We start from the raw sequence: 15,052 nt of genomic DNA on the forward strand, positions 1-15,052 counted from the left end.
CTACATTTGCACATACATAAACAAGTGACCAAACACGAGGATGGTCTCTTCTCAAACATTCTTGCTCCAACAGTGGTTGGTGTTGCTTTGATGTTCTAAAATGATGGTTTCCATCACATGAATAGCATGCCGCATGCGTGGTAGGGTTATGTACTTCAGTGTAGAATATGGACGTGCCTTGACTTCATTCCCTTTGAAGCTGAAACATGCCATGACGTCAGTGCTTCGACTCTGAGCCACCTTTGTTACTGCAAATTGGAGTTTTGTTGCTACTGATACACACGAGGAAGAGGCAGAGGATCCTCCGAGCAACATTGTGTGGAATGGGTACGGATAACCATAGAGCTTGGGAAGGCTCCATCAAAAGGAACCGCCACACGATTATGTGACATCAGAGGCAGGCTTTGCACACAGGGCTGCATCTCATTTCAGCATTGTTTAAAATAAGAAGTGGCTGGGATGAGCAAAAATGGCGTTAGACACTAGAACACCTGTAGACTCTGCATCCACCTCTCTCTGGCTGTTGATTAAGAATTTCACTGATTTGGTTAAAAGTGGATTTTCTTACATTGACAGCTGGGTCTGTAGTCGCACACAAGTCTGAAAATCAATGTAGTCACCAGGGGACTCTGCCTGGCTCAGACTGAGCTATGGGCAATGTCATCCCAACAGGCCAGCATGGACTAGTTTTGTAGGCCAATTTGGATTAGTTTGATGACTTGATGTACAGTGTTGCTAGTAGTCATAATGCATGTTTCTGGCCCAATATGATTTAAAATACACCAAAAATGGTCCCAGAAATAAGGCACAGGACCACCCACTGTGGTAATAAAAACTGTATTTGCATATCCGGCACACTTTATTTTGTTTTTGTGGCTCCTATTCTGACTCTACATCCAACCTGTGTACGAGCAGGAGGCTGGGATTGTGTTACAGCGACTTAAGTAAACACAGTTGTTAAAGGCCATCTTCTCTGGCTCAGGAAGCGCTAACATTGAGTATGTCGTCGTAGAGTACTATTAATTCCACGAAGGACCACTTTTCTTTAGGAATAATGAGTCTATTGCATCATAGTTCTTTTAAGATACTTCTGTTTGTGTGTCTTTTTATCCCACATACATTTTAAAATATTCTTGTCACAGCTTTTCGACAGAATATTTAAATATTCTTATGAATATTTACCAATATATACCATCAATGTTCATTTAGATATACATGCAACATTATTTTCTACATTTAAACCATTGTTTTACTTTCTTTAATTAACTCAGAGTTATCGAATGCATCCTTGAAGCAAAACATTGTTGGCATGTTGCCAAAAAGAACATAAATTCCCAAAAACAGGGTTACAGTAATGTTATGTGGCTGAGGACTTTGGAGGACTGACAGCGATTCAGTTAATCATTAGTGAACATATACCAATCAATGAATCAATACAAACCTTCATTACAAAGTCCATATTACACATGGTGCCCATACCAGGGATATGATTGCATTATTTGGGTACTTGAGGGTTCACTTTCCAGATGTTGACAGTATCTGGAAATGTGAGGCTAATTCCTGGCGACTCTAACCACGCTTATGTGATGGCATTACAGTGGCATTTGAGTGTCCACTTTCCTATGTTGACAGTGCCTGAAAATGTGAGGCTAATTACGTGTGGTGACTGTTACCAGACATATGGTAGCATTACGAGGGCAATTGAGAGTTCACTTTCCATATGGTGAAGGCATCTAGAAAGGTGAGGCTAACTCTTGGTGACTATAAACAGGCATGTGATGGGATTATGGGAGCATTTGAGGGTTCTGTGACAAATCCAATGGGGAGGCCCTTCCCCTGAGGCCAGGGAGGTGAGGCCACTACCCGATAGTCCCTCTGGGTGTTATACAGGGGGAGGATCTCATGGGGACAGATTCCCCTTCTGGGGACAAGGACGACTATCTAGGGAGAAATCATTGACATCTCTCACCCAACACCCTACACACCTCCATACCCCATACACTCCTAGATCATCCCTAACCAACCCATGTATACGTGTAAGGCCATGAAGTAAAACTCAGAGACGAAGAAGAACATAGAACCTTAGGGGTGACTTGTCTGATAAATACTGAGATGAGGAGGAGGTGGGGAGCAGTAAGGAACACTCCGTGGAACAAAGATGAACCTTCTAGTCTTTCACGAGGAGTGTGCAACCAAATAACCAGTTGTTTAACAATAAACGGGAAGAAGGGCTAAAGGAAGGAAACCGCAGATCGTGAAGCCGCAAGGAAGGAGAAGGCAGATCAAGAAGCTGCAAGGGAGCATTCAGCAAGGAAGTGTCCTATACTGTTTGGGAGAGCAGCCAGTGTCCAGCGTGAGAGTGGAAAGCGCAGAACGGTAGCTGGGGAGAAGCAGAGCATGGCTCGAAGACGCTGAAGGAGTTCTCTGTTCGTCACGAGAAGGCAAACCAAATCCTGTAGCCTTGAAGGAACACCTGCATCACAATTGCAGCAGAGACCAGCCTGCATAACCGCAGAGGTGCACCCCGAGCCCTGGAAGTCTTTGTGAAGTATCTAAACCACGTAATGGGAGATATGAAAGAGCCGAAGGGAACAATGCACAGGCTAGGGCAGTTCTCCCGGGACCCAGTAACTGCAGGATAGTTATTGGGAACAACCAGAGATAGGTCAGAGACCTGCACCCACAGAAAAAAAAGTAATAGAAGCCATCTTCTTTGTGGCAGTACCTGGCAGGATAGTGAACCAGGTCTGCCAGAACCAAGCCATAGAGAAACACAGGTCAGGGATCCACACCAGAAAGAAAGGAGAAATAGAAGCCATTTTCCTCGTGGCAGTACCTGGCAGGATAGTGAACCAGGTCTGCCAGAACCAAGCCATAGAGAAACACAGGTCCGGGATCCACACCAGAAAGAAAGGAGAAATAGAAGCCATTTTCCTTGTGGCAGTACCTGGCAGGATAGTGAACCATGTCTGCCCAAGTCTAAAGAGGCGGATCCTCAAAATAAATTCAAGTAAGGCCAGGGCAAGGGAGTCATTCCCCCTGGTGTTGTAAACTGTGTAACAAAAGTGAGAGAAAGGCCAGGGGACAGGAGTCACCCCCCCTGTGCTGTGAACTGTGTAACAAAGTGAGAGAAAGGTCAGGGGAAGGAAGTCATTCCCTCTGGCATTGTGAACTGTGTAACAAAGTGAGAGAAAAGTCAGGGGTAGGGAGGCATTCCCCCTGGTGCTGTGAATCACGATATTAGGAGAAGGGAAGCATTCTCCTTTTAAACAAAAAAGACCAGTGTTAGGGAGTTATTCCCCCTGGTTGTGTGAAACTGTGAAGTCCATAGAACCCAGGAGAAGCAAGTCATTCTCCTGGTAACCAGGGGCAGGGGAAGGTAGTTATTCCCCCTGGGGAAGAACGCACAACCAGAACTGTGCCATCCAGGACAGGAGGGAGTCATTCTCCTGGACCAAGAACATTAGTGCAAACTTTAGTTTAGTTTTAAGTGTAAGGGACAGAGATGAGGACATTTGACACAGGACGGTGGACTTAAGTTACAAAGGACATTCTGACAGACCCATTAGCATTTTAGTTGAGGCAGGGAACCCCCTCATAGATGTAGAGAAAGATAGATTTTCTCTTCATTTTTATACTGAATAAAACGATAGAAATCACTATGCCACCTGTGTGTCAGTCTCCCCCTTCTACACCCTTACAGTTCACATGCCATATGTTGACAGTGCCTAAGAATGTGAGGCTAACTATTACACGTGGTGGCTATACCAACTTATGATGGCATTACTGAGGCATTTATGGCTTAATTTGGCATATGATATCTGCACCTGTGAAGGTATACCTTACATATCATCATGCATGTGAAGAGGAGAGGTGATGCAGGCCTTGATGGAGAGTGTGCAGTGGAGCACCAGGCCAGGATACGAGAGTGAAGGGAGAGTGCTGGATGCCAGGATGGATGATAAAGGGGAACAGGGCAGTCATTGCTGGAGGGAGGAGGGGAGAGAATCTGAGAAGTAGCGAGGTTGGGGTTCCACCCAGTAAAGCAATACTCTGGCAAATGGAGAGCGGCAAGAATTGAAAATAGAGAGGGGCAAGCATTCAGTGACATTTTCATTGTGATCCGTAAGCATATGCATGAAAACTTCAAAAGAGAAATTGATTGTAATATAGAACTTGGAAGGCAACATTCAGCGAAAACGCATAGGTCCAGATCACTATACTGGTCATATGATGGCAATATTGCGGTATGTAATACTGTTGTGTTCTTATCTAACACTTAATGTCAGACTCCTCCAGAGTTTACGCTTTGTAATGCTGGTATTATAATTTCCCAGGTTTTATTTGTCCTCGATTTATCGACTTTGGAAGATGAAGGGTTAAGTTGGCCATGATATGGGAATTGAACTTGAGAAGCGCAGGCTGCCCTCATATTTGAGACGATCGCTTTACCCGTTTTGCTATCCACCGTTTGAAGCTACATTGCACATATTCCAGCCAAACCCTAATGGCTTTAATAATCTTAGTTTTTTCTAAACTGTGCAAAGTCTTGAGAGGCAAAATCCTGGGTAAATGAACTCGAGCATAGGAAGCTTTTAGTGAAGTGTTTGGGATCTATGTGAAAAGATCAAAAAAATCACAGCGGATCTGATGACATCCATTTTTTTCATGAATTCTGACACATTTCATCAAAAATGGGGACGCCCGGCCACCCTCCTAAATCCCCCAACCTTAATTAATACCCCTACCCAACCCCATCTATATTTTTGATGAAATGTGTTCAAATTCGTTTAAGAAAATGAGTTATTTGATTCACAGTAATGTGATTTGAGGTTTTAATATGATAGCAATGTTTGTGTACTCCTGCAAATTGCACCCAATTTAAAACCCATACAAAAATTATTCTTAGACAAAATTAGCCTGTTTTTTCCACAGCCTTTTAGTCAGTGTTGGGGGAGAGCCAGCTTAAATGGAGTGGTGACAGGCTTGACAGTGTGGTGTTTGCTATCTAGTCGGCTCTCCTGGGTGATTGGTTTGTAGAAGTGGGAGAACCTTTGCATCATGAAAATTGGTAATTGGTGCACTTAACCACTGGCTTTGATTTAGGCAGGTTAGTTCTGCATCCCAGATAACCAGGTTGTTGATGTTTTTACATCCAGGTGTGGCTATTCCTAAGTGTAAGGCTGGAGTAGATGGTATGTTTTGATCCACAGTGTTATGCTACACATATACTTCAGTTTTGTAGCCATTAAAGCAAGGGTGATATTTTGTTCGGGTGGAGACCTGATCGAGACATGTTGTGCTGTTTTCCCAGTCCCCATCTTTGCTGTACAGGAGCTGGGTATAGTCTGCCTATGCCTGGAATTTTAAGTGACATAAAGAAATGATACATTTTTGAGGGACCTATTCTAGGAGCTAACATTTGAGGTTACTTTTTAAATTATAGTTAAGAAGGTAGGGAATCTAAAGTAGAGTGTGCATCCACTCATTTATGTTATGTTTGTAGTTGAAATACTATAGAATTATATTTCAAAAAGTAAAAGTTGTACTGCAGTAGTGGAGGATCTGGTGGCTACCCTAAACCACCATTTTAATTAAAAGAAACGAAAAAGATAATCCTCTACTTGCCGCGCTCAATACAATATTACCAATGAATGTTTAAATTGTACCACAGATAGCAAGTATTTTTGCCTGGATGACTATATTGATTATTAAGAAATGCAACAAAAATTGAAAAAGTCATTGATTTTTATAATCAAAATCTGAACTGATTCATTTGACTCTCATTTGGGTATTCACATTTCGTTGTTTGCTTTTTACATTGCACAGAAATAACAATAAATAAAATAAAAGTGGTTATTTTTACCAATCAAAATCTGAAATGATACAGTTAACACGCTTTGGGTATTCCACATTTGCTTATTTGCTTGATGTGTTCACAATTATTATTTTTTAGAAACTTAGAAGAACATGTATAACGCTCTAATTTGCAACAAATTGTACAAAACAAACACCCGACACGTGTTTCAACCCACTTAGGGTCGTCACCAGTGCTAAATGAGTTCAAACATTTTCCATATGTACCCAGGAGAGTTTGAAATGTATTCTGTAAAGATGAGGCAGCGGCGATAAGAGGTGAGATTTCTTAAAGTTTAATTAATGCGAGCCCGCCGGCACTACCACCTCTTCTCCCTCTCACTCAAACTGTCACGCAAACTCCAGTCACAGAATGTTGACATGAGCAGGGGTGCGCGTGACAGCATGCGCAACACAGCTCAACATTTAAATGCTAAATCTCTACATAGCTTCCCCCTTAGAAAGGGAAAAGAACACATCACATAACAATCTGGTATTTAGTACAGAAAAGTTTCTGCATAAAATAAATATTAAAAGTTTACAGAAAACATTTTTTTTTTCATAACAATGAATAAACAGAAACAAAATAAGTTCACGATACATAGTCTTTCAACCAGGTAGGTTGGGCCCTTAACCTACCAGGATTGCCTAACTTATTCTCACTCCTCACTTCTTCCTTTTCACTCCCATTTTTCGCATCGTTCTCTGCATTCCCTGCTTTCACATTCACCCCATGCACTTTCGCAATCCTTCCTTTTGACCACACTTCCCCTCCATCCAATATTACTACAGACCTCTTGACAGCAGATATCTTCTTAGGCCCTAAATACTTGCTCTCTAAACATTTGTTCACTAGCCTGGGGTTCTTCACGTACACTTCCTCTCCCACTTTCCATTTGCGTTCCTTCACTTTCTCACAAACATTGAAATTTGCTACATTCTTTTCTTGGCTAGCTTTTAAGAGTTTCATTATTTGTGCTCTATCCACTTGAACTACCTTAGCTACACCTAACCAACCTGGACACAATCTGGTTCCTGGTTCCCTCCCTTTGAGGGACACAAACGGAGAAACCTTTGTCACCGAATGTGGTGTGGTAACATAACTCCACGTCATTACATTCAAAACTTCTCTCCAAGGTTGCTTCCCTCTCATTGCCAATTGTAAACCTTCTTTTAACCATCGATTTACCCTCTCAACAAGACCATTCACTCTGGGATGATACAACGCTGTCTTGATGTGTTTTATGCTGTAACTACTCAAAAATTTCTTCATAGTCTCAGATACAAATTGAACGCCATTTTCCGATACCAATTCAGTCGGCACTCCTTCTTTAAGAAATACTTTTTCCAAAAATTGTATCACCTCTCCTGCAGTGACTTCTTTGACCGCTTCTCACTCAACCCATTTTGAATGGTAATCAACAAGTACGAACAAAAATTTTAGACCTCCTCCTAACCCTTTTATGGGCACCATGATGTCCACTGCTACTTTGGACCAAGGTTGCATTGGAACAGAATTTGGAACTGATGGGGTCTCCCGCACCTCCTTGGTCTTGTCACTCGCTTGGCATATTACACAATCCTTAACCCATCTCTCAGCAATCCTGTCAATTTTTGGCCACCAATAACTTTTACAATTCCTTACCGACATTGGCTGGATTTGCAGAGGGACTTGTGTATCGAATGAAACTTTACACGCACTTGAGAAAAAAATAGAACTCTGGGATTGGTTAGAAAACTTCTCCCATTTGAGTAAACTCAAGTCATATAGTTTTGTGAAATACCGCACATATCAGTATAGGAGACCTCAGGCCTATATATATCTCTGCCCTACCAGAAGACTCCGACGATTTATCATTCTGTTTCGGTTAGAACAGTTGCCTACTCTAACCAACAGAGGAGCTAGAAACAATATCCCTACTAATGAGCGGACATGTCGACTCTGTAAATCTTTATCATGCCTAGAAACAGCTAGGCATCTTCTGACGCAATGCAAGGCCATGAAAGACCCGATTATAAAATTTCTGGGTGAATTTGTACATGATTTATTAGCCATTCATGAAATGTCGTTCTGGCAGTATTGTACCAATACTTGTAACATGCATTTATTCATTGCACTTTATAATGTATGGCAAATGACAAAATTAGGCTTAGGACCTTAACTGGACCCGAATGACAACCGCCTAATTACTTGCTTGCTTTCTTATTTATTTTATTCTATCTTTATTCAATTTAATTTTATATGTATTGCATACTGATAATTTATGATATGATCTTCAAAACGGTTTTTATATTTGATGTTGATTTTTATGGTTGTATATTTAGGATGTGTTTATAATATGTGTAAAGTTTGAATTTATTTTCAACCTGTATCACATTAAAGAATAATAATAATAACTTTTACGCAGTTTCCTTTTCATGGCATTTTCACCGGGTTGGCCCTCATGAGCCAGTTTCAGAAGATTGAACCTAACCGACTCAGGGGGAACAAAACATCTGCCTCTCCTCAGTTCATTCTCAGAAATGTTCAATTCCTCTTTGAGCTTCCACCAAACATCAAATTTGCTCTCTAAAGTTTTCTTTTGCGGCCATCCCTTCACAGTCCACTCCTTGACCAATTTAAGTTCAAAATCAGAATCTTCTCCCTCTGACCACTTTTCCTCATTAATTGCTCCCAAAACCTCAGCTACAACTGATTCCTCCATTTCACTTTCACTCACATTAACTGTTTTGTTCTCCATGGGTAACCTGGACAGGCAGTCCGCCACCACATTTTTCTTTCCTGGAAGAAAACTCATCTCAAAATTATATGCATGTAATCCTAGTCCCCACTTGCTTATCCTGGGAGAACCTAAAGCCCACCTTCCACTCTCAGATAATTGTACCAGTGGCTTATGGTCAGATTTAACAGCAAAGTGTCTGCCCCACAAAAAGTATTTAAAATGCTTGATGGCCCAGAACATGGCCAACGCCTCCCTTTCAATAACAGAATATTTAGTGCCCTATATGCAAAAGCAAGCACCCTTTCCTCATTTTCCACATCATATTGCTCCTAACCCCAACACACTAGCATCCACCACCAACACTGTTTTATCTGATGAATCGAACTTTCCAATTGAGGGAGCTTTGCTAATGGCATCTTTCATGCTTTCAAATGCTGCACTACACTCTGAGGACCATACAAACTTGGTACCTTTTTTTTTTTTAGCAACAATCTTAATGGGCTGGAGACCATCGCGAAATCCTTAACAAATTTATGATAATATTCAGCAAAGCCCAAAAAGAACCTCACTTGATCCTTATTAGAAGGTACAGTCGCACTTTTAACTGCCTCCACCAAGCATTTCTTAGGTCTCACCCCACTCTTATCAATTTCATGCCCAAGATATTCCACTCTATCAACCCCTATTTTGCACTTGTCTCTCCTTACTGTCAAACCAACATCAGACAGTCTGCTCAACACTTTTGACAAAACTTCATCATGTTCAGTTACACTGTTTGCATATATAAGTACATCATCCTGAAATTTCACAATGTTCTCTATTCCTTCCAGTATGGTGTCCATCACTCTCTGAAACACCGAAGCTGCCGAAGCAAGCCCAAATGGCATACTGCAATATTTGAAAGTTCCAAAGGGCGTTATAAACGCAGTTAAATGCTGGCAGTCTTCTTTCAATGGAATTTGGTGATACGCTTGAGAGAGATCAATCACCGAAAAGACCTTAGCTCCTTTAAGTGTTGATAACGTATCCCCAATTAATGGTAGAGGATGGCTGTCGACAAGTAGGTTCCTATTTATATCTCTCATGTCCACACAAAGCCTTATTTGTCCATTTGGTTTCATTGCCACTACTATAGGAGATAACCACTCCGAACTCTCGCTTTGTTCTATGATTCCTTTCTGCATCAAGGTCTCTATCTCAACCTGCAATTTTTCTCTCAAGTCATGAGGTACAGGTCTCACTTTGTGCACCCGAGGTACTGCACCAGCCTTCACTCGAATTTCATGCTCAAACGCTTTGAGCATCCCCAACCCTGGTTGGAACACCTCCGGAAATGTATCTTCCCATTTGTCATTAACTTCTGCAATGGTAATTGGTTCCTCCGCATTCGCTTGTATTCGTATGCCCAGTTTATGTTGTTCACTCCACCCTAACAGGGAGGATCCTTCCTGTGTCACATATACATCCGATTCACATCTTCTTCCTTTGTACTCCACTGCTGCTTGAAAGTTTCTCAAAAAATCAATTCTCACGTTGCCATAGGCATATAGTTCTATGGTGTGCTGTTCAAGAACATTGATTGAGCCTTGTAGACAGTTCTCATAAGTCTTTTTGGATACTAAAGTCCAAGGCGAGCAACTATCCACCTTAAGGGTTACAACTCTACCATTTATCATGAAAACATCTGTAGGGGAGTTCCCTTTGTTTGACACTTCCGCTATCTCCAAGACATGTTTCGTTTGTAAATTCTGAATATACTCTCACTTTCTTCTTGTTCTGGCATTCTTGTACCAGGTTCAATATTGTGTACCTGATTTGATCCTCTACAGACTCTTGCAAAATGACCTTTCTTTTTGCATTTTAAACCAGATATATTCCTCGCAGGACAAAATGCACTAGTGGAGATATGCCTATTGCTACCATACTTGTAGCACTTAGTTTCTCTGTTCACATTCGGTCTTCTGACTACTCCTGCAGCTGCCACTTCACCTTCTTGCTTTTCACCTTTCATGGTCGTCATGTACTTATGGGTCTGTTCCATACTTCTAGCAGTCTCCACCGCCACTTCCAGAGATGCATCTTTTGTCAACAACCTTTCTTGTATCTTCAAGTTGCTTGTGCACCTTACTAATTGATCTCTTATTAGCGAATCTGTTAATTGACCAAATTCACATGTGTGACTCAAAGATCTCAACGGTGCAATGAAATTCTCCACTGGTTCACTGGGATCTTGTGTTCTCTGGAAAAACGTATGTCTCTCGAAGGTTATGTTTTTCTTCGCCTCAAAATGAATTTTTCCCAGTTTTTTCTCAGCTAGGGTGTACTGATCCACTTCTCCTTGTCCTTCATGAGGAGGTTGTGGAAGACCATCATATACGCTACGACCTTCCGTGCCTAGATTGTGCAGAAGTATTGCTTCTTTTCTCGCTGCAGCAAATTTATCCCCTCCAATTGCCACTAAATAAGTGTCAAACAGTTTCTTCCACCTGTCCCACCTTATTGGTGAGATACCAGGTTCCATTAGAAAAGGTAGAGGTGGAGCCATGCTAGCTGCTGCCATTTCTTTTTTTCCTTTAGAAGACTGTGTAATCCTATCTTCTTTTGCAGTTTAATATTGTTCTCGATTTGCACTTGTACACTTAGGAGTAGTAAATGGTGTAATCTATTGGCCTTTCCTCACAGTGTCTCCAGTATACTCCACAACTTTGACTTTACAAACTGTTCATGAGCTCACCCTGATTTGTAAACTCCCTATCTCCTGTGTTAACGTGGAGCGGGAGGAATGTTTATTTACTTTTTCATTCCTTCCTGGCAATAGGGCTTGTTTTTTCAACTCGACAGGGGCGAGGCTTATGGAGTGCGTTGAAATTAGCAGTGTCGCTATAGAGGCTTAAGATTGCGGCTCCTGCACGCTCGATCGCGGCTCCTGCTCGCTCTCCTCCCCGCTCCCCCAGCGCCACTTCTCACCTGGCAGCCGTCGGAAGACAGGGAGCGGGGACGGAGTTCACGAAGCTGGTACCACTGGTGAGGGAGCCGTCTGCATGCTCTGCCGGCACCTCGCACTGTGCTCTCTGCCCACTATGGATATGCAGGAGGCGCTGGAGCTCACCAGCGTGTCTCTCGTCGGAGTTCGTGCTCCGTCGCGGGCTCGGCGTGGGGTCTGTTTACCTCATCGCCAATTGTAAAGATGAGGTGGAGGCGATAAGAGGTGAGATTTCTTAAAGTTTAATTAATGCAAGCCTGCCGGCACAACCACCTCTTGTCCCTCTCACTCCACCTGTCCCAACTGTCATGCGAACTCCAGTCACAGAATGTTGACATAAGCAGGGGTGCACGTGACCGCACGCGCAACACAGCTCAACAGATGAATGCTAAATCTCTACATATTCCTTTAGTGAAAATAAGGGAGGAGGGGGACAGAAAAGAAGGGGGTACAGAGAATTAGAATACATGTTTGACCATGTAGCATTTTGTACAGAAGCATTCAGTTTGTTATTGAACTTGTACGAGAATGCTTGATTAAATATAAACTCTTGTGAATATTTTTTTTTTCATTTCTTCATTAGGGTAATTTCATAGAGCCATGTATCACATGAAACACCCCATGCTTATTGAGGAGCCTTTATAAGAATCTATAATCTGAGCGATATTCTGGTCAATATGCAATTGCATGATTAGCTGGTAATAAGTTAGTTATGTAAGATGAGTACCTGTCGAATTTATGTTCAATGCACGTTGATATGTCCTTTGTTTTGTGGGAGTATTAAAGCTGATGTTATTTCCAATGATGGCAATGTTGTCTTTGTTTAGAAAGTACTCATCTTATATAACTTATTACCAGCTAATCATGTAATTGCATATTGACCAGAATATCGCTCCGATTATAGATTAGCACGTTAGCGACGAGTGCGGCTTCCTTCTGCGGCTTCTCAGAAGTTCTCTCCACATCTGTGACGGCAGCACAGTCTCCCTCTCTGCAGCTCATCTTCGTTGGGTTGCTCTCTGTGTTTCTCATGCCAGCGTAGTACTGCCTTGCACTTCTCTGCTTCCTTCTGGCCTTCGGGACCGCGCCTGCTGCGCCAGAGAAGAAAGGTTGCAGCGGCCCCGCAGTGTCCTCCGTCCTTCTCCTCTTCTTGTTCCTCAAGCGGCTTTGAAACTCCAGCGCTTGAGAATTTCCACAGCTGCTGTCTGTATCGACTGGAGTCGGCAGGTATCTTTGTCCCTCTTTGGTTTTTATACAATGTAGCCAGTTCCCAATTGGCTCATTGTAGAGGTCTTTCACCTCTTTTGTTGTTTTGATCTTGATACAGGCGCAGGGACACCTTGTACCTGTACTTGTGTGGCAAGTGATCTTCATGTTACCTACACTCTTCCTCTTCATAGTACTTTAAGGTTCCGTATAATCCTCTACCTGATAACAATACATAGGTTTACTCTCTAAGAAGAGGTTATTTGAGGGAAGAGAGGTTAGAGTGTGTGGGGGTGTGTTGATGTTGCATGTTACAATGGTCATACTCCTCACTGGGAGGGGGGGCGTTCTTCCCCATGAGATCCTCCCGCTGTTTACCACCCCGAGGGGGACTATTGGGTAGCGGCCTCATCTCCCTGGCCTCATGACACGGGGCTCCCCATCTGGGAGAAATTACATCTAGTAAATCGTCACATATAGTAGCAATGCATATATTAAATGTGCACGGCCAGGGTGTGTGGCTGCTTCCAGGGCACAGCCAGCAGGAGACAATTGGTTCTTACAGAGACAATAATGGACTATTTGTGTTGGGCAGTGGCAGTATTAAATATGTTTCATAGGACAGTGTTGGCATATATTGTTTGGACCGGCCTTATTGTTTTTCTTTGGACACATCATAAACATCTGTTGCAAAATGCTCCTTTGAACAGTTGGCGCCCTGCCATCTATTGGAGTTGTATGTGTGTTCCCCTGCAGAACCATTTGTAAAATGTGTGTCTTTTTTGCTACTAACCTTTTGTGAAATGTGTGCTGTAAAATGTTCCATTTGAACACATTATTTAAGACCCAGAAGACCTCCATTAATTGTGTCCAGTTCCCTTTCTGCGCGTGTACCAGTTAGGGGAATAACATTTGTCTCTACACTTAGAAAACAAACCCTGATAACACTGTCCTTACAGTGGAAAGATGTCCCTTTTCTTTCCATAGGTGCCAAGGACTAGCTGTAAATATCTACCATTTACTCATGAACATCACTAACATACTTTATTTTTTAATTCTTAGGCTAAATCCGAGACTGGATCCAGCATGAGCCAGACTTTACTGTAAGTAGCAGCAATAGACAACACTATTGTCGTTTTAGTTTTTGTCACTTCATACGTTTCAATAATTATGCATGATTACAGAATAGATCGGATGCAATAGAGCAATAAGGTAGCGTCAGCCCCACTGCTCGCTGGACCGTTGTCAGCGAGGAGTTGGTCATCCCTTAGAGTCAGCCCCACTGCTCAGTGGACTGTTGTCGGCGAGGAGTTGGTCATCCCTTAGTGTCAGCCTCACTGCTCTCTGGACCATTGTCGGCGAGGAGTTGGTCACCCCTTAGTGTCAGCCCCACTGCTCGGTGGACCGTTGTGGGGGAGGAGTTGGTCATCCCTTAGTGTCAGCCCCACTGCTCGGTGGACCGTTGTGGGGGAGGAGTTGGTCATCCCTTAGTGTCATCCCTTACTGCTCGGTGGACCGTTGTCGGCGAGGAGTTGGTCACCCCTTAGTGTCAGCCCCACTGCTCGGTGGACCGTTGTGGTGGAGGAGTTGGTCATCCCATAGTGTCAGCCCCACTGCTCGGTGGACCGTTGTCGGCGAGGAGTTGGTCACCCCTTAGTGTCAGCCCCACTGCTCGGTGGACCGTTGTCGGCAAGGAGTTGGTCACCCCTTTACAGTTGGCCTGCTGGCCACCAGAGGTGGACAGCCATTGGTAATCCTCCTGGTAGTAGAGCTGCTTCCAGGTGCTATTCCCCTCCAGGAATACGTAACCTCTGTAAAGGAGGGTTACCCGACAGATGTGGGTGGCAATGGAAGACCAGTGTTGACAGAGCAGGGACTCCATATCATTGCCTTGATGGAGTGCACCCCACGCCGATGACTTTATGGACCATGCCTGCAAGCAGGTGATGGATGGGTCTGCCACTCTCTTGCTCCATCTGTGAGCCATCTCCAAGTTCCTATTATGCCCACTGCCTGTTAACAGCACAGTGCGAGGCATGAAGTTAAGGCAGGGTTAGACTCAATCTATTAGCACAGTAACTGGCAGTAGATTTGTCTCACTCATGTCTCTGAATTGGGCATGTGCACAGACTGGTAACCATAGAATGCAATATCCACCTGCCTTCCTGGCTTTTGTTTTGCACATGTATTGTACATAATATTAAGCAGAGCAATGAAAGGTATTAACATGAATTCACATAATTGGTGTGCAATTGTTGACACCTGACCTGTTCCATTTTATGAG

General features: G+C 43.0%; 1 protein-coding gene across 1 annotated transcript in view; it reads left to right on the forward strand.

The window, feature by feature from the left end:
- The window catches only part of TMEM260 (transmembrane protein 260), a 374,961-nt gene that overhangs the window by 174,139 nt on the left and 185,770 nt on the right, over positions 1-15,052 (forward strand). Inside the window, exon 7 of the mRNA XM_069638070.1 lies at positions 13,831-13,871. Within this exon, the coding sequence (XP_069494171.1) occupies positions 13,831-13,871 (41 nt within the window). The remainder of the gene's footprint in view (positions 1-13,830; positions 13,872-15,052) is intronic.

The sequence above is a fragment of the Ambystoma mexicanum genome, chromosome 14 (assembly GCF_040938575.1).
Source record: "Ambystoma mexicanum isolate Mex_15411 chromosome 14, UKY_AmexF1_1, whole genome shotgun sequence".
Lineage (NCBI taxonomy): Eukaryota > Metazoa > Chordata > Amphibia > Caudata > Ambystomatidae > Ambystoma > Ambystoma mexicanum.